At 36.9% G+C, this 26,548-nt stretch overlaps 2 protein-coding genes across 2 annotated transcripts; one reads left to right on the top strand and one right to left on the bottom strand.

Annotated features, from left to right (window-relative positions):
- The first annotated feature begins 1,963 nt into the window (after positions 1 to 1,963).
- On the top strand, positions 1,964 to 13,366 carry LOC137014201 (protein APCDD1-like). The gene is made up of 4 exons (XM_067378392.1): positions 1,964 to 2,096; positions 3,788 to 4,298; positions 11,253 to 11,574; positions 12,633 to 13,366. Exons 1-4 carry the CDS (start codon positions 1,966 to 1,968, stop codon positions 13,070 to 13,072), a joined length of 1,404 nt encoding a protein of 467 aa, XP_067234493.1. The 5' UTR covers positions 1,964 to 1,965; the 3' UTR covers positions 13,073 to 13,366.
- A 4,827-nt stretch (positions 13,367 to 18,193) lies between these two features.
- Positions 18,194 to 25,828, bottom strand: vapa (VAMP (vesicle-associated membrane protein)-associated protein A). Its single transcript, XM_067378375.1, has 6 exons — positions 25,593 to 25,828; positions 23,622 to 23,774; positions 23,433 to 23,536; positions 21,095 to 21,175; positions 20,849 to 21,022; positions 18,194 to 18,739 (listed from the first exon to the last, which is right to left on the bottom strand). The coding sequence occupies exons 1-6, from the start codon at positions 25,648 to 25,650 to the stop codon at positions 18,578 to 18,580; spliced, it is 732 nt and encodes a 243-aa protein (XP_067234476.1). The 5' UTR covers positions 25,651 to 25,828; the 3' UTR covers positions 18,194 to 18,577.
- Positions 25,829 to 26,548: the final 720 nt, after the last annotated feature.

Below are 26,548 nucleotides of genomic sequence, written 5' to 3'. Positions count from 1 at the left end.
ATATGAAAGGTGTCGCTCTTACAATGATGCTCTCTGTGTTTATTCTCTTTCTGGACTCTAAAGGCTGATTCTGATGGATGTAACGACAGGAAAAGCACATTTATTCTTTAAAGAGCGGATGTGAAACTTTAACGCGTTTAACATTCTCATCTTCATCACGAGACTCGTCAGTTATACCAAACTTTGTTTTTTTGTCTGATGATTTATTGTTAAGATGTTGTCTTTATATTCTCTGCTTTCCTCTGGTGAGTAACTTTGTGGTTTTCATATTTCAAACTATTAATTGTGTTATTGAAGCAGATAGGTGTGTTTGCGAGTCTGTGAAGGTAAACGAATGATGACTGAATCAAATAAATGTTTGATTTGAAGATTTTTGATGCTAACCCAGATAACAAAAATGTGTTTTAAAAATGTTTTGCTAACGTGCACTTTAAGTTATAAAAACGTTATTTTTGAATGTTCTCTGAACGTTTTTTAAATGTTTTGAAACAGGTACGTGCCGAATTCTGACCCCCGCCAAATGATTACCCCTGTTGGTAGGTTTAGGATTAGCTGGGGGGGTGGGGTTATGATTAGGGGTGGGGTTAGGATTAGGCAATCAGGTAGCGACTTCATCGAGGGGGGTAAAAATGTATCAGGGAGTCGAAATTCGGCAAAACACCTAATATTCCATTTCATCATTTTGCAAACATTGTTAGAACGTTACAGAATGTTTAGAGAACATTCAGAAGAAACAAGTATAATATTAAAAAGGAAATATTTGAATGTTACATAATGTTTAGAGAACATTCAAAAGTAACGAGTATTACATTTAAAAAGAAACATTTGAATGCTACAGAATGTTTAGAGGACGTTCAAAAAGTAACAAGTATAACATTTAAAACGTAACATTAATACAACGTTACAGAATGTTTAGAGAATGTACAAAAGTAACAAGTTTAACATTAAAAAGAAAAATTAGAATGTTACAGAATGTTTAGAGAACATTCAAAAGTAACAAGTATAACATTTAAAAAGTAACATTAATATAACGTTACAGAATGTTTAGAGAATGTACAAAAGTAACAAGTATAACATTAAAAAGAAACATTAGAACGTTACAGAATGTTTAAATTACGTTCAAAAGTAACAAGTATAACATTTAAAAATAAACATTATTACAATGTTGCAGAATTTTTAGAGAACATTCAAAAGTAACAAGTATAACATTTATAAAGAAACATTAGAACGTTACAGAATGTTTAAATTACTTTCAAAAGTAACAAGTATAACATTAAAAAAGAAATATTAGAACATTACAGAATGTTTAAATTACGTTCAAAAGTAACAAGCATAACATTTATAAAAGAAACATTATTAGAATGTTACAGAATGTTTAAATTGTTCAAAAGTAACAAGTATAACTTTTATAAAGAAACATTAGAACGTTACAGAATGTTTAAATTACTTTCAAAAGTAACAAGTATAACATTAAAAAAGTAACATTAATATAACGTTACAGAATGTTTAGAGAATGTACAAAAGTAACAAGTATAACATTAAAAAAGAAACATTAATATAACGTTACAGAATGTTTAAATTACGTTCAAAAGTAACAAGTATAACTTTTATAAAGAAACATTATTAGAATGTTACAGAATTTTTAGAGATCATTCAAACGTTACAAGTATAACATTTAAAAAGAATCATTATTTAACTAAAATGCTTCAGGAAAAAACGATCCATGAATGATATATATAGAATGTTTTTGTGCTAATATATTGAGAAAATTATTAAACACCAGGTAACTTTGAAAAAACATTACTGGAAGAACGTTTGTTCATAACTTTGAGACAACCTTGCCAGAACGTTAGCCATAGTTCTGAGAACGTTCCCTGTTAGCTGGGAAAATACATTTATTTGAACTCTCTGATGATTATGCAAGTGTAATCCGTGTGTGTGTCCACAGTGAGTGTGTGTGTGCTGATGGTCAGTGCTGGTCCGGTTCTGCTGGACAAGCGCTCCGTGTGTCACTCCACACTCAAACAGCTTCGTGCTGGACAGCAGGTGACCGTCCACATCCCACCCGACATCTCAGGACACTGGGTGTCCGACAGGTGAGGAGCTGAACACCTGGGATGTGTCCGAAATACATTTAAATAGGGCACTATTTGAGGGGACAGCCAGTTGTAGTGGTGTCCCAAACCATAGTGGATGTTATCCAGTGCACTCATTCAATCCCATAATGCACTGCAATAATGAGTGTACAACTGATGTATGCTCGCAACGGCTAGAGAATACCCATAATGCACTGTGAGGGACGTGCTGAATGAATTCCTGAATCTTGCCAGAAGCAGAATCATTGATCATTAGAATCATTGGCTCAATGCGGACAGAATGCCTCGGAATTGTGGCGAAATTTTTGGATATTTTAGATTTTTTGAAAAACTTGCTTTTGCGAACTAATCCTAGGTTTTTGACCCGATTGGAACCAAAACAGTGCAGCAAGATTCTCTAGAGTCTGATTGTCAATAATTATCAAAAAAAGTTTAAATTTCGATTCACGGTCACTAAGCGCCGCCAAAACGTTTCAAGTGGGCGGAGCCACTTTTATGAAAATGGCTAAAACTCGTGAACAGAATGAGATATTTCCACCAAACTTGGTACACCTATGTAAGAGCTCATTCTGTGGTTGTGTGAAAAACGACATGGCGACTGGCCACTTGGTGGAGCTATAACATTAAAAAAACCCTTGAAAATGGCTATAACTACTTCACAGTTAGTCCGATCGACTTGAAAATTGGCATGCAGTGTCTTCGTCCGAGGTGCCATGACTGTCTGTGAGGACATTGACGCATCTCAAAAAACATGTCCGCTATCGGCCAATGAAATTTGAGCAGCTATCAGACTTTAGGTTAACGGAGGCTGTTCGGAACAAAACTTCTGAGCAACTTTGCCTCGAGGGACCGCCGCTGTCCACCGAATCATTCGTTAAATATTGGAGATTATTTCAAAAATCAACTTTGGCGAACTAGTCCTAGGTTTTTGGCTCAACCTCGATAAAAAGCTTTAAAAACTATGTATTTGCTATGTTAAATTGCCTGTATTTACTGTAAATGGTCTTTTCCATCTATGATCCAGATGGTTACAGCATGTGCTTAAAGGCTTTAATGCGCTTCAACCTCGATAATTGCTGCTCACAGCTATATTTGATTTTGTTGACATATTAAAGGTTTTTACATTTTGGATTTCTTTTTTTTATCACTTTATAAATTTGGAAACAGCCAGAAAAAATGACATTTTAGCAATAAAATGTTGTATAAACCAGGTGAATGGTACATATACAAACCTTCAGAATATAGATATGAATAAAACTAAAGTTTGGTGTGTGTAAAGCTGCCGAAGTGGAGATTTCTGACTGCCTTTAAAGATAGATAAAGTGCAATAAAATACACATTTAAAGGGATAGTTCACCCAAAAATGAAAATTCCTTCATCAATTACTCAAACCTGTATAAATGTCTTTGTTCTGCTGAACACAAAGGAAGATGTTTGCACCCAAACACTATGGAAGTCAATGGTGACCCACAACTGTTTGGTTTTTTGGGTGAACAATCCCTTTAAATGTGTATTTTGGATATTTTCTTTCCACTAGTCGCATGTTATGGAAGCAAACTAGAGCTCAAAACTGAGATGTGCCTGTAGTGTCTATGATTATATAATGGAAATTCATGCTACAAACTCTTCTGTTCTCGTACGTGGTACCAGGGAATGTGAATGTGGTATTAATATTGTCCTTATAATTCCAGCTGCGAGGTGCGACCTGGCCCGGAATTCATCACTCGCTCCTATCGCTTCTACCCCAACCACACCTTCCACGCGCTGCAGTTCTACTACCAGGACAACCACTGCACTCAGCCCAGCTACAGCCTCCTGATCCGGGGCAGCGCCCGCCCGCAGCAGGCCTCCTGGGTCGTACGCGGAGGCACGGTGTCCGAGTTCCAGCTGAGCAGCGTCCAGCTGCTGTGCCACGGCCCGGCGACGACGGACGTCCAGCGGCGCCTGGAACCGTCCTGCGACCTGCGGCAGCCGCTGCGGCCCGGCCTGACGTATGAGCTGTGGGCGGAGGGTCGTGACTGCACCCGTGGCTTAGACTTCAGCATGCAGGAACTGCAGCTCATGCGGCTGGAGAGGCGCGATCACCATGGCGACCCCAGCAGACAGGCGGAGGAGCTGTTCCTGGGAGACGTTCACACTGAGCGCGCTCAGAGGAGACTTCACCAGCCCTCTGGCTACCAGACCCCCCTTCAGAGCGCCAAGGTCAGAAGACTTGCGTCTGCACTGCTCCATATTGATGGACTTCATTTGAATGTGTTCTAGAGCCACAGCTGAGCGCAGAGCATTAATATTGAGGCAGTATGAAGAGGGTTCACACACATTGTCACATGGAAGTAAGAATAGAATACAGTGCAGTAGAATAGAAAAGAATATAGACACATTTCCATCTGTCTTTTAGTGTGTAATGTTGCTGTTTGAGTTCTTTTCTATATCAGTGAACTCCTGAAACACCTCCATCTTCACAATATTCCTCATTTAAATAATTCATACACAGAATAAAGGGACGGGGCTTAGTTTACTTTTTAAAAGGACGTAATATGGCCTTTTTAATACATATAAATAATGATAAATAAACGTTTTCAGTCACATGACCGGAGACAGTTTTCATCGTCCAGTCAGTTCCTTCAGTCTCGTCCTACACATGCCTCTCATTGAACCTCTCGTTTCATAAAGTTATATTTCAGTTGTGCTGGAGATTCTGAGCAGATCAATGAAAAATATGTGTTTTAGTAAAAGTTTGTGTTGGTTTGTGTGAGTCGAACATTTGGACACACTTGAATTTGTTTCTTATTACCTTAAAAAGCTTCTCAAATGGCACTGGGGCCTCAAAATGACAAAAAAATCAAGATATTTCTTATTTTAGTTCATTTTTTTCTTTTGGAAGAACCAGGATTCACACATTCTTGGAAAACTGGGATGTATGAAGAAACTTCATTCTATATGTGAGACCTGTGGACTTGGAAAAGTCATGGAAATTAATCAAATCATGTGCATTTTCATAATGAATATACATCTTCGTGGTTATGCTGAGCTCTACAGTATTTTATCAGGTAGAAATTCTGAGTAAAATATATTTTAAAAAATCCTTATCCTTAATCCTTATCAGTAAATAAAGATTCATTAGTTAAAAAGAGTGAGAATACAGAAAATCATTAAGCTCTTAAAACTGAAATTCTGAAACGTATTTATTTTAATTACTTATTTTAAAATACAGACAGTCCAAGTTTCAAAAAAACAACAACTAAAAACTCTGGAAAAACTAAACTAAAAAACACACACACAAAAAAGTATTTTTCAGTCAGAAAGGTTGAGAACTGCTGATCTAAAGGCTTCTGTAAACAAATATAACTTGTACAGGTTGTACAGGTTTACTATTCACGTGCGTTACGAAATGTAATTTTACACTCTAAAAAATGTTGGGTTAAAAACAACCCAAGTTGGGTTGTTTTAACCCAGCGATCGGGATGTTTTAACCCAGCGATTGGGTTGTTTTAACCCAGCCATCGGGTTATTTTAACCCAGCGATCGGGATGTTTTAAACCAGGCATCGGGTTGTTTTAACCCAGCGATCGGGTTGTTTTAACCCAGCCATCGGGTTATTTTAACCCAGCGATCGGGATGTTTTAAACCAGGCATCGGGTTGTTTTAACCCAGCGATCGGGATGTTTTAAACCAGGCATCGGGTTATTTTAACCCAGCGATCGGGATGTTTTAAACCAGGCATCGGATTGTTTTAACCCAGCGATCGGGATGTTTTAAACCAGGCATCGGGTTATTTTAACCCAGCGATCGGGATGTTTTAAACCAGGCATCAGGTTATTTTAACCCAGCGATCGGGATGTTTTAACCCAGTGATCGGGTTGTTTTAACACAGCCATTGGGTTGTATTAACCCAGCGATTGGGTTATTTTAACCCAGCGAATGGGATGTTTTAACCCAGCGATCGGGTTGTTTTAACCCAGCCATTGGGTTGTTTTAACCCAGCGATCGAGATGTTTTAACTCAGCGAATGGGTTGTTTTAACCCAGTGATCGGGATGTTTTAACCCAACGATTTGGTCGTTTTAACCCAGCCATCGGGATGTTTTAACCCAGCGATCGGGATGTTTTAACCCAGCCATCGGGATGTTTTAATCCAGCCATCGGGTTGTTTTAACCCAGCCATCGGGATGTTTTAACCCAGCCATCGGGTTGTTTTAACCCAGCCATCGGGTGGTTTTAACCCAACTATTTGGTCGTTTTAACCCAACGATTTGGTCGTTTTAACCCAGCCATCGGGATGTTTTAACCCAGCCATCGGGATGTTTTAACCCAGCCATCGGGTTGTTTTAACCCAGCCATCGGGATGTTTTAACCCAGTGGTCGGGATGTTTTAACCCAGCGATTGGGATGTTTTAACCCAGCCATCGGGATGTTTTAACCCAGCCATCGGGATGTTTTAACCCAGCGAATGGGTTGTTTTTAACCCAGCATTTGTTAGAGAGTAGTGTGGAGCAGAAGCATCATGAATCACACGTTCCTCTTCACCTCATGAAAGCAGAGCTGTGATCTAGAAGCTCAAACAGAGGCGTCTGTGTTGTTTTCACGAGAGCAGATGAGTCCAAACTCGTCGTTCTAGCAAACAGAGTTAATCTGACTGTTTGAAAAGCGAAGCAGCAGAACACAGAAACACTCTTCAGCGCTCACGAGTGACAGACCGTCCGGATTCACAAACGCGTTAAACTTCAGACGTTCAGTCCGAGTTAAAATAAATCCCTGAAAAATACATGAAGCTTTTGACAGAAGAATGATTAATTCATGAAGTGCCATGTTCGCTGAAGTAAAAGTCTGTATAATACATAACATTGTGCTTAATTCGGGACGTGACATCGTCTGTGATTAATTCATGCGTGCCGCCGGCTGTCACGGCCTTCACAGCATTGCGTATTCATCCGGAGCCTTCGCTGTAATTTCACTTTGGTATTACCGATCCGTACGTCAGCTCTATCTGAAACGAGATGGATGCATTTCCCATCTCTTCCCCGGTGTCGTTTAAATAGTGTGATTTGAGCCGTGTCGGCACATGTCGGCAGTGCTGATCTCCCATCTGCTTCAAAGGGAATGTGGAAATAGTGTTTGCGAAGGGCAGCGGTCTGGATTGCGGCTCGACGCGCGCCTACGGCTCTAGACCTGAGAGATGAGCTTTTTCTGATGGATTCATTTCTTTCATGTGTGCGCGGCCCCCCACCGCCGCTCGCCGCAGCTAAAAGAGGCTGGAAACATGTAATGCAATGTTAATGAATTCTGGTTCGGGCTGAATAATTGATGGGCAGGCCGACTCCAGTAAGCAATGGCAACCGATCCAAAGTCGAGCGCTTCTGTACATACACGTGTCCCGCGCGAGGAACGTCCCGCTGTCCCGCGAGCTCTCTGATTGATTGAGATTAAATCACGGCACGCTGAGTGAGCCGTTCTGTAATCGGATGACGTGAGGCTCTGAAGTCATTATAGCACCAATGACAGAATTATGATCCAGAACTGTCCTTGTTTCCCGTCGCCATTATGCTTTTGACTCTTTAACTTCCCTGTATGTGCTGTTGCTGCTGTATTTGACTGATGATTGCATGGATTTTCATGCATTGATCGTGCACATACATTTTTAAGTGTTTCCACTTTCTGCTGCTCTCAGCAAATTCTACTGGTTTGTCACTGAGATAATGTTATGCAGCTCACTAACATAAATGAAAAAATTGCTGAAACAGAGGCACACATTCTTACTGATGCTTCCAAAATTATTACAAGAAAAGTTACAGATTTGGATGCATCAGTAAGAATGTTTTAACTACACTTCTGGTCAAAATTTTTGAATAATTAGAAAGAATAAGTTTCTTCTGCTCACCAAGGCTGCATTTATTTGATCCAAAATACAGTAAAAATTGTGAAATATTATTGTAATGTAAAACAGCTGTTTTTTTATGTGAATATATAGTAAAGTGTAATTTATTCCTGTGATCAAAGCTGAATTTTCAGCATCATTAGTCCAGTCTTCAGTGTCACATGATCCTTCAGAAATCATTCTGATATGATGATTTGCTGCTCAAGAAACACTTATGATTATTATCAATGTTGAAAACTATGGAAGCTTGTTTCCGTCACTAAATAAAAAAATAAAAAAGTAATTGCGACTTCTTTTCTCACAATTGCGAGTTATCATGCAGTTCTGACTTTATATCACACAATTCTGACTTTATATCTCACAATTCTGACTTTATATCTCGCAATTCTGACTTTATATCTCGCAATTCTGACTTTATATCTCACAATTCTGACTTTATATCTCACAATTCTGACTTTATATCACACAATTCTGACTTTATATCTCACAATTCTGACTTTATATCTCACAATTCTGACTTTATATCTCACAATTCTGACTTTATATCTCGCAATTCTGACTTTATATCACACAATTCTGACTTTATATCTCGCAATTCTGACTTTATATCTCGCAATTCTGACTTTATATCTCACAATTCTGACTTTATATCTCGCAATTCTGACTTTATATCTCGCAATTCTGACTTTATATCTCACAATTCTGACTTTATATCTCGCAATTCTGACTTTATATCACACAATTCTGACTTTATATCTCGCAATTCTGACTTTATATCTCGCAATTCTGACTTTATATCTCACAATTCTGACTTTATATCTCGCAATTCTGACTTTATATCACACAATTCTGACTTTATATCTCGCAATTCTGACTTTATATCTCGCAATTCTGACTTTATATCTCGCAATTCTGACTTTATATCTCACAATTCTGACTTTATATCTCGCAATTCTGACTTTATATCTCACAATTCTGACTTTATATCTCACAATTCTGACTTTATATCTCGCAATTCTGACTTTATATCACACAATTCTGACTTTATATCTCGCAATTCTGACTTTATATCTCGCAATTCTGACTTTATATCTCGCAATTCTGACTTTATATCACACAATTCTGACTTTATATCACACAATTCTGACTTTATATCTCGCAATTCTGACTTTATATCTCGCAATTCTGACTTTATATCTCGCAATTCTGACTTTATATCACACAATTCTGACTTTATATCTCGCAATTCTGACTTTATATCTCGCAATTCTGACTTTATATCTCACAATTCTGACTTTATATCTCGCAATTCTGACTTTATATCTCGCAATTCTGACTTTATATCTCGCAATTCCGACTTTATATCTCGCAATTCTGACTTTATATCTCGCAATTCTGACTTTATATCTCACAATTCTGACTTTATATCTCGCAATTCTGACTTTATATCTCGCAATTCTGACTTTATATCTCGCAATTCTGACTTTATATCTCGCAATTCCGACTTTATATCTCGCAATTCCGACTTTATATCTCGCAATTCTGACTTTATATCTCGCCATTCCGACTTTATATCTCGCAATTCCGACTTTATATCTCGCAATTCTGACTTTATATCTCGCAATTCTGACTTTATATCTCGCAATTCCGACTTTATCTTGCAATTCTGACTTTATATCTCGCAATTCCGACTTTATCTTGCAATTCTGACTTTATATCTCGCAATTCCGACTTTATCTTGCAATTCTGACTTTATATCTCGCAATTCCGACTTTATCTTGCAATTCTGACTTTATATCTCGCAATTCTGACTTTATCTCACAATTCTGACTATCTCGCAATTCTGACTTTATATCTCGCAATTCCGACTTTATCTTGCAATTCTGACTTTATATCTCGCAATTCCGACTTTATCTTGCAATTCTGACTTTATATCTCGCAATTCCGACTTTATCTTGCAATTCTGACTTTATATCTCGCAATTCCGACTTTATCTCACAATTCTGACTATATCTCGCAATTCTGACTTTATATCTCGCAATTCCGACTTTATCTTGCAATTCTGACTTTATATCTTGCAATTCCGACTTTATCTTGCAATTCTGACTTTATATCTCGCAATTCCGACTTTATCTTGCAATTCTGACTTTATATCTCGCAATTCTGACTTTATATCTCGCAATTCCGACTTTATCTTGCAATTCTGACTTTATATCTCGCAATTCTGTCTTTATATCTCGCAATTCCGACTTTATATCTCGCAATTCCGACTTTATCTCGCAATTCCGACTTTATCTTGCAATTCTGACTTTATATCTCGCAATTCTGTCTTTATATCTCGCAATTCTGACTTTATACCTCGCAATTCCGACTTTATATTTCGCAATTCCGACTTTATAATTCACAATTCCGACTTTATATCTTGCAATTCCGACTTTATATCTCGAAATTCCGACTTTATAACTCACAATTCCGACTTTATATCTCGAAATTCCGACTTTATAACTCACAATTCCGACTTTATATCTCATAATTGTGACTTTATACTTTTGACCTATTTAATGCATCCTAACTGAATAAAAGTATTAATTAAAAAAAAGTACCACATTTTCCACAAAATATGATAATCATAAATGTTTCTTGAGCAGCAAATCATCATATTAGAATGATTTCTGAAGGACCATGTGACACTGAAGACTGTAGTAATGATACTGAAAATTCAGGAATAAATTACACTTTAGTATATATTCACATAGAAAACAGCTGATTTACATTATAATATTTCACTTTTTTTTTTACTGTTTTTGATCAGATAAATGCAGTCTTGGTGAACAGAAAACTCTTTCAAAAACATAAAAAAATTACTCCAAACCTTTGACGGTTAGTGTAAAAAAGAGTCATCATTAACAACACCAGGGTCATGGGTTCAATTCCCAGTGAATGCATAAACTAATAACATGTACAGCTAAAAACCAGTGTAAGTAACTTTGGATAACAGTATCTGCCAAATGCAAAAATATATGTGTTTTCAGGGCAAGTATAAATCTGAAGCAGCAGAAGGAAATCCTTGTGTTTGAGCTGCTCTGTGATGTTTCAGATCTTAATAGCAGCTCAAATTCATATGGGTTTTAATGCGTATTGACGTTTAGGGCATCAGAATCTGCCGTGGTTCACCTCATGCTGAAGGGCTTTACTTTCCATTCTGTCCTGGTCAAGATATCGTATTGTAATTCAGAGTGAGTTTTAGATGTTCTGCTCATCCATATCTGTTCTTCCTCTCAGACCGATGGCCGGCGCTGTGGAATCTGTCAGATTGTGGCGTTGGCCGATCTTCATCATCCTCCGGTCCTGCCGCCCCAAAGTGACCGTCCGGTGCGTCTCCATGGAAACTGGGTGAGCATGCGGTGCGAAGCGCGGCCGGGCGTCCTCTTCCTCACCCGACGGCTGACGTTCCACGAGGACAGCCGAACCTGGGAAGGACAGTATGAGCACTTCTCCGACCCCGTCTGCCGTCACCCCACCTTCAGCATCTCCGCTAGCGGACACTACACCCGCGGAGCTCTGTCCGCCGCCGTCATGGGCGCCGTCGAGTTCACCTTCACCGGTACGTAACGGATGATGTCTCACACACATGCATTTAGAGAGTTTCATGTTAACTTCAAATGCACAGAAGTGAATCTCCTCTCATGCTCCTCTAGTGACCCACATGACGGTGACGCCTATGGATGTGGCCATCACCTCCTTATCTCCCAATTCCGACTTTATAACTCATAATTCCGACTTTCTATCTTGCAATTCTGACTTTGTATCTCACAATTCCGACTTTATATCTCGCAATTCCAACTTTGTCTCGCAATTCCGACTTTGTATCTCGCAATTCCGACTTTATAACTCTCAATTCCGACTTTCTATCTCGCAATTCCGAATTTGTATCTTGTAATTCCGACTTTGTATCTTGTAATTCCGACTTTGTATCTCGCAATTCCAACTTTATAACTCGCAATTCCGACTTTGTATCTCGCAATTCCGACTTTCTATCTCGCAATTCCGACTTTATATCACGCAATTCCGAATTTATATCACCCAATTCCGACTTTATATCACGCAATTCCGACTTTGTATCTCGCAATTCCGACTTTGTATCTCGCAATTCTGACTTTGTATCTCGTAATTCCGACTTTATAATTTGCAATTCCGACTTTCTATCTCGCAATTCCGACTTTCTATATCGTAATTCCGACTTTGTATCTCGCAATTCCGACTTTCTATCTCGCAAATCCGACTTTGTATCTCGCAATTCCGTCTTTATAACTCGCAATTCCGAATTTGTATCTTGTAATTCCGACTTTATAATTTGCAATTCCGACTTTCTATCTCGCAATTCCGACTTTCTATCTCGCAATTCCGACTTTATAACTCGCAATTCCGACTTTGTATCTCGCAATTCCGACTTTCTATCTCGCAAATCCGACTTTGTATCTCGCAATTCCGACTTTATAATTCGCAATTCTGACTTTATAACTCTCAATTCCGACTTTGTTTCTCATAATTCTGACTTTATACACCAATTCTCACTTTTGGAGCATCTCTCACACATGCATTTAGAGAGTTTCATGTTAACTTCAACTGCACAGATGTGAATCTCCTCTCATCCTCCTCTAGTGACCCACATGACGGTGACGCCCATGGATGTGGCCACCACCTCCCTCCTGAACGTCTTCAGAGGGCGCGAGTGCGGCACAGAGGGATCCTGGAAACTGGGCATCTCGCAGGATGTGACCTCGACCTCCGGCTGCGCGGCACTGGGGATCCGTCTGCCTCACACAGAGTACGAGCTCTTCAGCATGGGGCAGGACTCTTCTGGACGCAGCCTGCTCTATAACGGCCAGAGGCCGACCAACGGCTCCAGTCCTGACCGGCCCGACAGACGCGCCACGTCTTACCAGTCTCCGCTGATCCGCTGCAGCAGCCAGCAGGGGGAGCCGCGCGTGGGCCGAGAAGGAGACCAGCACTTCAGACTGAGCGCCGCATGCGACACGAAGACGCTGGACGGCTTCATCCTATTGGTCGTGATGCACATGTTCATGCAGCTGGATTTCTAACGAGACACTTGATTTATCACCGTTTGCACTAGTTGAAGCTGCTCGTATGATTTAACCCTTGTGCGGTCTTCGTTTGGGAAGTACACTCAGGGTCTTTGAGACTCCAGAGACCACAGGCAACAAAATGTTTTGTTCTTTTAAACAAATGTAATTTTACTCTGTTTATTAATGTTTTTACTTCATATTTGTGTCGTTTTTGGAGGATTTATCATATCTTTTAAATTTATATAAATATTTTGTTGAGTAGGTTTTTATACAAAAACAGCTTTTTATGTAAAATTCACTTCATAAAAGACCCACATTTCTAACTTTCATTCATGGGGATCACATGGATAATTTGACATGGTTTAGTGTGAGATTTTTGCCCATATTTTGGAAAATACAGTTTTAAAAGTAAAAAACGATCACTTTATCCAGTAGATGGCAGCAGAGCTCCACTATTTGCTGTTTGACTGACTGAAAGACTCTTTTCACAAGTATTTTTCATATCTAAATATTATCAAATCACAATTATGACAATAAAAGCTACTTCTTGTCAAAGTTTAGTATTTTTTTGTACTGAAAAAAATCAGTTTTTCAATATTGTTACATTATGATGAGAACCCACTTAGAAAATGGAAAAAATTCATCCTCAAAATCAACATTTGTGGGTCTTTTATAAAGTGAATTTTACATAAAAAGGTGTTTTTTTTTTAGAAACCTACTCAACAAAATATTTATTAATTTATGTACATTTAAAAGATATGATAAATCCTCCAAAAATGGCACAAATATGAAGTAAAAACATTAATAAACAGAGTAAAATCACATTTGTTTTTATTTTTGCAAACGTCGTCTGGGGACTAAAAAGACCCCAAAGATCAACACGAACAGGTGAGCTGACTAAAAACCAAAAAATGTGAACAACCAAACTGCATCCGGCAGACTCAGAAGGGAGCAATGACTCGACGTGGTGACACATGCATGCGCACTAATGTACTTCCTGTTCATTCTGTACAGTGTCACATTTACTTGAGCTCATCATACATTATTTAACTCAATAATTACAGTTAAAATAATGCCATGCTAGCTAGTTTCTCAGAAGCTCTAGAGCAGATGATTTCATGGAGAATCAGCGCTGTAAATATCCGGGCCGAAGCCTGTAAATTGCAGTAATTATTGGTTTGTAAAGGACCTGAAGGAAACCTCGTCTCATGATGCCTGAATGAAGCTCATGTGAACTGTGTCTTTGCCTGTGACTCTTACAGTTCAGGATTATTATAGTGAACTAAAACCATTTAAAAAAATGCCATACTTGAAATAGTTAAAGTCAAATAAGTTATTGAGTTATTTAATCAGCTAGGTGCAAAGGCAACATTGTCATTTTCAGTTTAAAGGGGCTACATGTAGAATTCAGAACCCTTGTTTTTGGTGGCCGTTAAGCAGTGTTGACAAGTCCGCAGTTAATTGGGCTTCTTTAATAGACCAATCTGGCAGCTGTGCGCTCATAGTGATGGCAGAAAAACAAGGTAACAGATGGAGGAAAATGTGTGAAATCCACAGAATAAGAGAAAAATGTTTTGTTGTGCCTTTGCATGTCAGAATCGGAGTGCAAAAAATATAGTCTTCATTTTTATAGAAATCTGAATTGAAGCTAAACGCAGACGTTTATGTTGCAAGTCACAGACTGTCAACCAGCGATGATTATTCTACTATTAAAGCATGAATTTGATGTAAACAGTAAGTCAATATAATATTCACATATGCAGTTCATAGAGGATAGCAGTTACAGCACAAAATAATATTTAAAGGGTTAGTTCACCCAAACATGAAAATCTGTCATTAATTCCTCTCCCGTTCCACACCCTAAGACCTTTGTTCATCTTCAGAACACAAATTAAGATATTTTTGATGAAATCCGATGGCTCAGTGAGGCCTGAGCAATGATATTTCCTCTCTCAAGATCCATTAATGTACTAAAAACATATTTAAATCAGGTCATGTGAGTACAGTGAAAAAAAAAACTAAAAAAACTTAAAACTGCTGAAATCATGTGACTTTGGAGCTCCGATCCACTGATTAGATTCATAACGCTCCGAAGCTTCCTGAAGCAGTGTTTTGAAACCGGCCATCACTAAATAAGTCGTTATTTTGTTTTTTGCCGCACCAAAAATATTCTCGTGTCTTACGACACGTCTTACGAGTGTGGAACGACATGAGGGTGAGTAATTAATGACATTATTTTCATTTTTGGGTGAACTAACCCTTTAAACCTATAAAGTTTTACATAGATAATGTTTAAACATAGCCTATAACATTTTTATTTCACAATTCTGACTTTTTTCTCGTATTTCAGTGTTTATAATTCCCAGTTCAGACTTTATAATTTGCAATTTTTAGTTTATATCACAATTTTGAGGGGAAAAAAGGCAGAATATCGAGTATATCTCACAATTCTGTTTTTCCTTCTAAGAAATGCGAGATATAAACTTGGATTTGCAAGAAAAAAAGTCAAGAATTGTGAGATATAAACTTGAAATTAACTTTTTTTTATTCTTTTATTCTTATATAACTTTAATTTTCTGCCACCTGGTAGGCTCCGCCCACAAAAAAAAAACGTCATTGCTGTTTGCAAACACAAAATTGGTCTATAATGTTGCTGCTGGTTGTTTTTCATGTCTGCGGATTGAAGCGACCACAATAACGTGATATTTAGTCCCTGGAATGCTAAACCCCGTATTTTACCACACGGGACGTGATTTTACCAGGGGACCCTCCTGAAACACGTTTGGTCTAGTCTGGAGTAGCAATCGGGCAACCCTGCCGTCAAGTCAACTGCAGCAGCAAACGTGATTCAGTGCCCTGATATACTCACGCCGAAGTTCTTTCGTTCTTTGCTTAGAAGTAAAAATAAGTTGGAAATACTTTTGCAGCGATATACTGTTAACGAACATCCTGACGTCATCCACGCTGCTGAGCGACGGTTAGCTGAATATGTGAATGTGTTGCTCTCGAAAACAGCGGTGAAAAGCTGTAGCTGTGATGTGGATGTGCACCAGCTCTGCGATTCACCGGCATCATGTCGACAGATGAGGTAATTAAAATTACACTGTTTGATTATAAAATAAGATATATGTGAGAGACTATAATTGGGATAATTATAATTTGAACACATTGACATTACAGTACAGAATAGCTCATTATCCTGAATATTGTAAACATTCGTTTCATGTGTCATAGAACGTAAACGTCATATTTTGATTTTCCCGGCAAAAATGAGTCCTTCACATTAAAATCAGTCTACAGGCTTTCATAGTCAACTTAGGAAGGTACATGAAAATTCATACATATATTCCCATTAACTTGATATCCCGCTGGTCAGAACTAACAATTTTTACATTTTGAATTTTTAAAATGTTTTGCTTCATCAGAATGCGATGACACCTGGTGACTTTTTTTTGCATTAGCGATGTGAAGACAAAAAAATCATGGACATTTTTAATCTGAAAAAAAAAAAAAAAAAGTATTAATTTTAATAGAAAAAAATTGCTCATAAAAATGGTATAAATATTGCATTTTATCATAAAATCCCCTCAAAATTCTAAACAATCATCAAAACAAAAATATATTATTGATTTTCCTAAAAATAAAAAGGAAAAAAGTTGTTTAAGTACCAGGTGTGACCCAGAAAATAAGGGAAGGATATGCTAAAAATACTAAAACTGAAATAAAAATGAATAAAAACTATATACATTTAAGGTGAGATACACCAGCTGATTGGTTACATTAAAAATGGCAAACATTTTTTTGTATTACAAGTTTTCTAAAATGCAGTTAAAATATGCAAATGAGGTGTTATCTAATTAAAAATGCGCTAATTTGCATACATTTCTAGAACAAAAATCTGAATATTGGATGATGTCAGGTTTAAAATTCTCATTTAATTTCTTGAACATTAAATTTAAAGGTTTTTACAGAGGGAATTTTGGATCTCTCTTTTTATCACATCATAAATGAGAAAATACTATCAACAGCCGGAAAAAATAATTATTTTCACAATTTTTTAAGAATAAATTGTATAAAAACAGGCAAATAAATTGTATAAAAACAAATTATATATCAACAAATCCCTCAATAAAAACCTTCAAAATCTAGATAGGAATAAAACTGTAAAGTTTAATGTGTGTAAGTTCTGCTGAAGAGGAGATTTCTGACTAAAAAAACTCATTTTGAGTCTTTAAAGGTATTTACTGGAATTGAAATCTATCGATGCAAATAAATAAAGTGCTATAAAATATATTTTGGATGTTTTCTTTCCACCAGTCCGAAAAAACACTTTATGAAAAGCCAAAAAGCTCAAAATTGACAGATGCCTGAAAAAAAAAAAGTTTTGCTTGTAGTGTAATAAAATAAAAAATTAAAATTAAAATGGAAAAAAAATAAAAATATATATATATATAAAAATACAAACTGACTCACAAAATGAATGAAAAATATAGTATCTTAATGTTTTTGCATCTGATGCCATTAATGATCAAGTATTTTTGCAGAATAATGTTTGAAAAGCGATTCTTATGTCAGATTAAATCTGTGTGAATCTAGACACATAATTTACGCAGAGACATTTAACAGTGAGAAAAACATTTATTGTGCGTTTGAACAGTCGATCGATTCTCGTGCACAACTGATCATCGTGACAGCGGCGTTTGAGCCATTAAAAAACAGATTCTCCTTTTACACAGACAAACTGAAGACAGGATGAAGAGTGTTAAAGATTCTTTATTTCAGCAATGATCAATACCACGGGACAGGACTGCAAATGGAGATTTTATTCAGTCAAGTTTGCCTCACAATTGAATATATAATCTGCATAAAGAAAACTCCATGAAACGATTTTGTCAGCGGGCTCGCTCGTGAGGAGGAGGCGTGTTGCTCCCAGCTGACGTCCTCACATTCAAGAAAACAAAGGTGGAATGGGAACGTGTGTCACGTCACCATCCAGCGACAAGTAGCAAAGACGACTGGTTTGTTTTTCTTTTAATACGACGAATCTGCATTTCCCATTTTTCTCAAAAGAATCTAAAAGAACATGTACATGACACTTAAAACATTCCATTAAACTCTTAATAAAACCACAGAGAAAAAGAGAAACACGTCCTTTTATTTATTCATAGGTTGACGTTTTTTCAAGGTCTCTACACACACAGTGCCTCCGTTGGGCTGCTAGTGATGCTTTGACAAATGGACGATTTCTTCTTCCCCGACCCCCAGAAAAACCCACCCGGAACCACAGACGGCGGAAAAGAGGGAGAAACGAGCCATCGTTTCTGAGTGTGTGTGTGAGTGTGTGTGTGTGTGTGTGTGTGTGTTTGCTTGTGTGTGTGTGTACTAACCATGTGAGAAAGGCAAGGCCCGTTTGAATGATCCTGTACACAGACACGTTTATTTCCGCTGCCGTAGGGCTCGTCTGCGCAGACGTAACGGTTATCGACAAGAACGCACGCTTTGCTCGCAGGCCCAGAACCTCTACAAGACAAACTTCCCTAGGAAGAACCCGATGAAGATGGCGGCGATGACGACCAGCAGCGAGGGCAGCGATTTGGAGGCCGGCTCTTTGCTCAGCATCGCTGAAGACTTCGAGACCGAGCTGTCGTACTGATTGGCCTTCCTCATCCTCAGACCTTCATCCTGATCGAGAGCAACAGGTAAACACACGTGAGTTTAATAACAGTGACATCTGCAGTGAGTGTCAGAGTCTGACATCTGGCTTTATCTTTGAGATCGTTACGCCACCTAGTGCTCACAGCACACGTTCAACCATCGGGACAGTGAAATAAACTCTGAACTTTAAGAAACACTTCATGTCTTTTGATGCTAATGAGTGCAATCAAGCTCAAACTCTTCTGCTGTCGTTTTTAATTTACACAATGACAAATGTTTAAAGCGTAAGGAGTAAAATAAATATTAATTAATTTTACAGTATATATGCCTACATTTTTGTCTTCATATTTATAATTAGAGTTAAGTAAAAATTATTATTATTATTATTATTATTATTTATAAAATTCGATTGGGTTCCTAAAATACCAGTGTGAATATAATGTGGACAGACATTATTACAACTAAAAAGAGGTTTAATAGCAAAAAACATATTATTAATATTATATTAATATTTTAAATAAAACACTTAAAATTATATTAAATATTTTATCCATGTCATGTGACTTAATTGCATTTTAATGTGCTGAATTTAAGACAAATATATTGTAAATTGTAATGTAAAATAACTTACATTATAAATTATTTTACAGTATAATTGTAATTTACAACATCAATTGCTTATATTTCTGTCTGCATATTTATAAGTAATTATTATTATTATTTATAAAAATTTGATTGGGTTCCTAAAATGTCAGTGTGAATATAATGTGGACTGAGACACTATTACAAATAAAAAATGTTAAATAAGTAAATACATACAAATAAAATAGCTTGTTAAAAATATTAATATTTTAATGTTTATTATAATCATTTTAAATATATTAATATTTTAAATAAAACACTTAAAATTATGTTAAATATTTTATCCATTTTCTTGCATGTCATGTGACTTAATTTCATTTTAATGTGGAGAAATTAAGCCAAATATATTGTAAATTGTAATGTAAAATAAGTTATATTATAAATTAATTTACGTTTAATTGTAATTTACAACAGTAGTTGACTATATTTCTGTTTTCATAGTTATAATTAAAGTATAAATTATTACTTATGTGAATAATGTGGACAGACACCATTACAAATAGAGAGGTTTAATAGTTATATTTTTCATTAATTAATAAATAAATCGCGTGCTAGAAATTTTATTAATATTTTAATATTAATTATAATCATTTTAAATAAAACACTTAAAATTATATTAAATATTTTATCAATTTCCTTGTGTCATGTGACTTTAATTCACTACATTAAAATGAAATTAATATCATATTGTAAAATGTAATGTAAAATAGGTTATATTATAAATTAATTTATTTTACAGTATAGTTGTAATTTACAACAGTAGTTTACCATATTTCTGTCTTCATATTTATAATTAGTCAAGTAATAATAATTATTATTTATCAAATCTGATTGTGTTCCTAAAATGCCAGTGTGAATATGAAGACTGAGACTGTAAAATAAATAAAATAGCTTGCTAAAAATATTAATATTGTAATGTTAATTATATTTTAAATATATTAATATTTTAAATAAAACACTTAAAATCAATAAAATATTTAAGTTCTTGCATATCATGTGACTTAATTTCGTTTTATTGTGAATTTAAGACAAATATCGTAGAGTAAAAGAAGTTATATAATAAATTAATTTATTTTACAGTACAATTATAGTTTACAACAGTAATTACCTATATTTCTGTCTTCATAGTTATAATTAGAGTCAAGTAATAATTATTTATAAAATTTGATTAGGTTCCTAAAATGCCAGTGTGAATGTAAAAAAGATTGTGGAAAAAATGCTTGCTGAAAATATATTATTAATATATTTTTTAATTAAAAAAAACCCTTTAAATATCATTAAATATTTTATCTATTTTCTTTCATGTCATGTGACCGAGATCAGACAACTGTGAACATGCAAATGTGTTGCTAAATTATTGAAATATTTATCAAATATTAATGTGATAAAAATGAAATATTTTACATCTAAGGGGTTCGTCTGATCTGGATCACAATCCTAACTTCATGTGTTATTGGGTCAGTATCAAACGCTGGTGCGGATGTTCTCCAGTACCTTGAGTTGGCGGTTTTCATCTAGCAGTTTTCCCATTTCTGACTGCAGTCTCTTGCACTCTTCCATGACTTTCCGCATCTCCGCGTCGTCCATGCTGCCGGCTTTGGCTCCTGACGTCCCGTCGGCCTTCGACGCGTTCAGAACAGACGCAGCTTTGGTTGATTCCGGCTCGTTCTGATCAGAACAGATTCATTACAGTACCAGAACTACACTGAGTAATAATCATGACTACAAACACAAACTCACCATCTTTTCACTGTCTGACGGCATTTCAAACACACAGCGCAGTTTAGAGTCCATCAGGTCGTCCGGTTTGGCATCTTTCCACTGCAAAACAAAACATTACCACATTATCGTGCCTGATGGCAGGCGTTTCACCCACACAGGACACAGGAAATGAGGTCACACACATCTCTCTCAGGCTCCTGCTGTCAAATATGGACTGATAAAAATAGTGTTATATAAATAGATGAACAAGTTTATTAGTAAAAGGGTTAGTTCAGTCAAAAATGAAAATTCTGTCATTATCTGTTCGTTCCACGCCTTCGTTCATCTTCAGAACGCAAATGAAGATATTTTTGATGAAATCCGAGAGGTTTATGACTCATATAATAATATAATCAACACTTTCAAGGTCCAGAAAGGAACTAAAGACGTCGTTAAAACAGTCATGTGACTGCAGTGGTTCAACCTTAATGTCATGAAGAGACGAGAATACTTTTGTGCACAAAAACAAAACAAAAATAACGACTTTATTAAACAATCTCTTCTGTGTCATTATCTTACGCCGTTTACGTCCAGCGCTTCCAGTTTCACCGTCAGAATGACTCATTATTGGCCGGCGCATGCGTTGTGCTGATCACGTGATCAGCTTCGGCCAATACTGAGCCGGGAATTCGGACGTAAACACTGAAGTAGAGTTAATTTTGTCAACTATTTTTAATTTAGTCTTAGTCCTGTGTCAAATGTAACTTGCTTTTTATCATGTTTAGTCAACCTTGTCCTGTTTTTGTTAATGGTTAAAATGATAAAAAAAAAAAAAAAAAAACATTTCGCTCAATTTTATTTGCAATGATTGTTGTCGTTTGGGGAAATTGATATCAGTTCACCAAATAAGCACAAATTAACAGAATATGGAATCATACGCATGGTTTATTTGACCTCATCTAGGGTGGATTATAAACACCAAAGACTTGGTAACGTTAAAACAAAAAGCTAAATTCCTAATAGTAATAGTTCCAAGTTGCATTAATATTTCTCTATTAAAACGGCAAAAAAGGCCACACATATTGCCACACAGAGGTTGCGCAAGTACAATCAGCAACCACAATCGCAAACGGTACAGTCGAGATCCTGACAGAACACAGACTGGCAGAACGACACTTTCATTAAGCAGAACACCTCAGATGTCACTGCCGTTATGTCGCAGAGAGCGCGTGCGAATGGCTCCCAAACTGCATGAAGCAAAAAGTCTGCTCTGATTGGGGGATTTGAGCTCTTGATATCTGGCAACCCCAAACTATAGAGTCTTGTACAGCGGTCTGAAACGTTTTCGCTCCTCTTTTTTCAACAAAAATAAGGTTTTTGGTAAAGTTTTCGTTCTTTTAAATACATTTTAGTCTCGTTTTTTTTTTGTCAACAATATTGCATGTTGATATAGTCACAGTTATCGTTTAATAGCCTTATTATCGTCTCGTCTAAGTCAGGGGAAAAACTTTGTTGACAAACATTTTTCGTCATAGATTTCGTTAACGAAATGAACACCACACAAGCCTTCACTGCGTCACCTGCATAAGGAGAAGAGATTGCACACAAAAAGTATTCTCGTCTCTTCATAACATTAAGGTTGATCCACTGCAGTCACATGACTGTTTTAACGATGTCTTTAGTACCTTTCTGGACCTTGAAAGTGTTGATTCTGATTTCACATTTCACTTCTGATGAAATATAAAAATACATTTCCCAAACGACAACAATCATTGCAATTAAAATTGAGCGAAATATTTTTTTTAATCATTTTAACCATTATAGATTATGATGAAAGTGTGTACGTTTCCTTTGACTAAAAACAAGACTAAACAAAAACAGGACAAGGTTGAGTAAAATTTGATTTACATTTGACACAGGACTAAGCCTAAATTAACAATAGTTGACAAAATTATCCATGTTTACATCCGAATTCCAGGCTCAGTATTGGCCGAAGCTGATCACGTGATCAGCACGACGCATGCGCCAGCCAATAATGAGTCATTCTGATGATGAACCTGGAAGCGCTGGACATAAAGAATGTAAGATAATGACACAGAAGAGAAGATACTGTTGAATAAAGTGGTTATTTTTGCACACAAAAGTAAGGTTGAACCACTGCAGTCACATGACTGTTTTAACAATGTCTTTAGTACCTTTCTGGAGTCATATGCCTCTTGGATTTCATCAAAAATATCTTAATCTGTGTTCTGAAGATGAACGAAGGTGTGGAACGACATCAGGGAGAGTGATTAATGACAGAATTATCATTTTTGACATTATGACAGCCATAGTTGAAGTATTTTTGTGTCTGATGATCCGGTCACTCTCCGCTCACCATCGCTTCCAGGTCCGACGCCCCGTGTGGAGCGAAAATCGTCTGCACCATAAACTTGTGCTTGCTCTTCTCATTTGGGTCGTAATCAAACGGCTGCAGCATAACTGGAAGACAGAGAGAAAATCTCTTCAGCCCTCACACACACACACAGATCCACTCACAAACATGAGCACATAGATGATCTCTGACCTGAGATGGTGACCGTGGCGCCGGGGTCGATGACGCCGCTGTTGGGCCGCACGCAGTAGCGGCGAGGAGCTGTGGTCTTCACTTTGAAACATACTCTTCTGTCGGACGGGTTCCTCAGCTTCAGGTTAGTGGTCACCACATCTGTGAAGGGTCCTGCGCACAAAACACACACATGAACACTTCTGTTACACTGTGTCATACAGGAATTCTGGGAGTGTCAGTTTAAGACTTGCTCTTTTTTACTTTCCAAAACAGTACTTTAGTGTAAAATGGCATGAAATGCATCCTTCATAAGTTTTGCTGTAGCAGTTAAAATCATTTTTACAGTGTAATGCAAGTTCCCTACGACAATAATAATCAACTTGATTCAAAATGATCAGTAAACATTAGATTTTAATCGATTCTCATTTTTACGAACTGTTATCAATTCTTAAATCCCAAGAATGGATTAGTCTAGTCGGTTTTCAGTTGAGCAGAATATGTAGCTCCTCCCATCCAATAAATCGCAATAATCTTTGTTACTTTTGATATGAAGCAAAGTCAGATTTCAAATGACGTCCATCTTATTATGAGATTCAGAAAATAAATAGCGTTTTGGCGCTGTTTAATGTGGCGTGACGGATCGCTTTAGCGCCTCAGTTAAAGTGAAGCATGTGATCATCCTCTCCTCCGCTTTAATACCAGTTACAGCGAAATAAACATGAACATCTGAAGGTATGTTAAAATATACAGTACAACTTACTGAAATCCGTATCATGTCTCGTGTAATCGCTCAATCAGTGCTTCAACCTCGTAAAGATGTCAATAAAACAAACAATGTCACGTGACGTCACATTTACCTCAGAAAAACATATTCAGTGACCATAAACTCATTAGTCAGCTAGAAAAGTGACTCTAGAAAGATAAATATAGCGATGCACCGTTACATATTCATTATAATGTTCAATATTTAATGCATGTTTGAATAAATCAGCCACAATTTAAATGATTATATATAAAAAAAAATAAAAAATGAATTGGAGTAGAAATATGATTATGTAAGTCTAAACTTTATTTATAATAAAAACATAATTGAGTTTAGTTTCCTCTAGAAAACTTGCCATGTACTGAAACTGAAATACTACATCCAAAATAATCAAATCGAATCGAAAGCATGTGAATAGTAATTGAATCGAATCACGAAAATTGTATCAATACCCAGCCCTACTATTTGTGGATGTTAGTAGTGAATCCCATGTAATGAAGCTTCGTCTGTAAGGCTCACATGTTGTCAGACAGGTTGGTTCATTCATAAATAATGCAAAAACCCTTTCCTATCCTTACTCTAGCAGCCTGTCCTGAAGAATCAAACATTTTTCATTATGACTCAAATTAGAAAGTTGCATAAAGAGGAATTAATATAAACTTGAGCTGTTCTAAGCCTTCAAACACTACATTTTAGTTGCCAAATACCAAATTTACACTGTAAATGTGGCACAAAAGCACTTAGATAAGGCATAAACGCATATACACAGCTATTTTAATTGTGTATTTTTTAGTAGGTGCTAAGGTGGATCAGAGCAGGTATAATTTACACCGAATTTGATGCATAACCGTCTCAGTGAAGCACAAACTGCAGTATTGATCACATTTGCCTTTAAAATGCGTTTAATTCGTGATCGAGCAGCATTAATGACTGATCAGATTTATTTTTTAATCTGTTGTTAGCTTTAAAGCTAACTGTGACAGCTCGCTGACACCGAGCACACTAACGAGAGAACGATTCTCTCGCGTTTAAGATCAAAACACGATCTGATATTAACACAATATGCGTTTTCCTCCCCACAGGCCTGCAAATCCCCGCGCGTCGCGTTAAACTGCAGCCGAGGGAGGGATGCAGGCATGCGGATGCGAGCGCAGCCTGGGCCCGGGGGCCTCCGCGAGCCGGCTCGACTGCAGCAGCCGGGAGTTAGTGACAGACACACGGGTTACCTCTGAAGCGGAGGTCGCTCGGCGGGTCGAGGATCAGAATCTGCTCCAGTTTGGACATGACAGCCGTTAAACGGGACACACTCGCGTGCTGCTCAAGAGCCCCGGCCACGACGCGCGCGCACTCACGATCACTCACACACACTCACACACCCGCGCGCGGCTCGAGCACTAGAGGCAGGCCGGCTGCGCGCACGGCGGGACACGTCACTCAGATGAACTGAGGGGAAACTGCTAGTTTTTTATTCTCTGACAGAATAATTTTATCTTATTTCCACATATGTCTGTTTAATGTATCGACAAAGACGCAGGATTAATTCGGTTCATCAGAATCACTTCAGCCGCTGTGGTTGCAGTGCGCATGCGCGGTGACTGATGACCCTCGGGGTTACACGTCATTCTAGACAACAAACACATAAATGCGCAGAAACTGGTCGAACTGGTATTTATAAATGTAAATATATGACAAATAAACCCCACTTTAACTTTTCAAACAAGAATTGAAGATGTTTTTAAATACAATTTCAACAAGAAATCATCATGCCATATTCCTTAATATATTTATTATTTATTTATTTGCTCTCTTCTTTTCTTTTCTCTTTTTCTCTTCTCATTTAATAGTTTTAATTAAGTTTCTTACATATTTTTAACTTTTGTTTACTATTGAACCATAGTTACTTTATGTTTGAAATATTGTTTATTTTTTTGTATGTACCGACGTGTTCTGTTTGTTAATATTGCAATAATAAAAAAAAAAAAATCTGGTCGAACTGGTCATTTGTGTTCTGCCATGCGGCATATTTAAAAAAAATAATAATAAAATTAAAATAATAATAATAATCTACCATATTAGACTCTAGTAACAACAACAAAATAAATAAAATATATATAAAATGCAATAAAATTATTCGAAGGCTTCCCAATAAGTTTGAGTTTTACTCGTACTCTGTTCTGTATGA

Source organism: Chanodichthys erythropterus, chromosome 23, assembly GCF_024489055.1.
Source record: "Chanodichthys erythropterus isolate Z2021 chromosome 23, ASM2448905v1, whole genome shotgun sequence".
Classification (NCBI taxonomy): Eukaryota; Metazoa; Chordata; class Actinopteri; order Cypriniformes; family Xenocyprididae; genus Chanodichthys; species Chanodichthys erythropterus.
Note: the sequence above shows the minus strand (reverse complement) of the source record. Positions and strands in the feature narration are given on the sequence as shown.

Coding starts and splice junctions, on each gene's coding strand:
- LOC137014201 (XM_067378392.1), top strand. CDS start 1,966: ATGGTCAGTGCTGGTCCGGTTCTGCTGGACAAGCGCTCCGTGTGTCAC. Junction 4,299..11,252: donor CCCCCCTTCAGAGCGCCAAG/GTCAGAAGACTT, acceptor TCTTCCTCTCAG/ACCGATGGCCGGCGCTGTGG. Junction 11,575..12,632: donor CGTCGAGTTCACCTTCACCG/GTACGTAACGGA, acceptor ATCCTCCTCTAG/TGACCCACATGACGGTGACG.
- vapa (XM_067378375.1), bottom strand. CDS start 25,650: ATGTCCAAACTGGAGCAGATTCTGATCCTCGACCCGCCGAGCGACCTC. Junction 23,537..23,621: donor CGCCACGGTCACCATCTCAG/GTCAGAGATCAT, acceptor TCTGTCTTCCAG/TTATGCTGCAGCCGTTTGAT. Junction 21,176..23,432: donor CGTCGGACCTGGAAGCGATG/GTGAGCGGAGAG, acceptor TTTGTTTTGCAG/TGGAAAGATGCCAAACCGGA.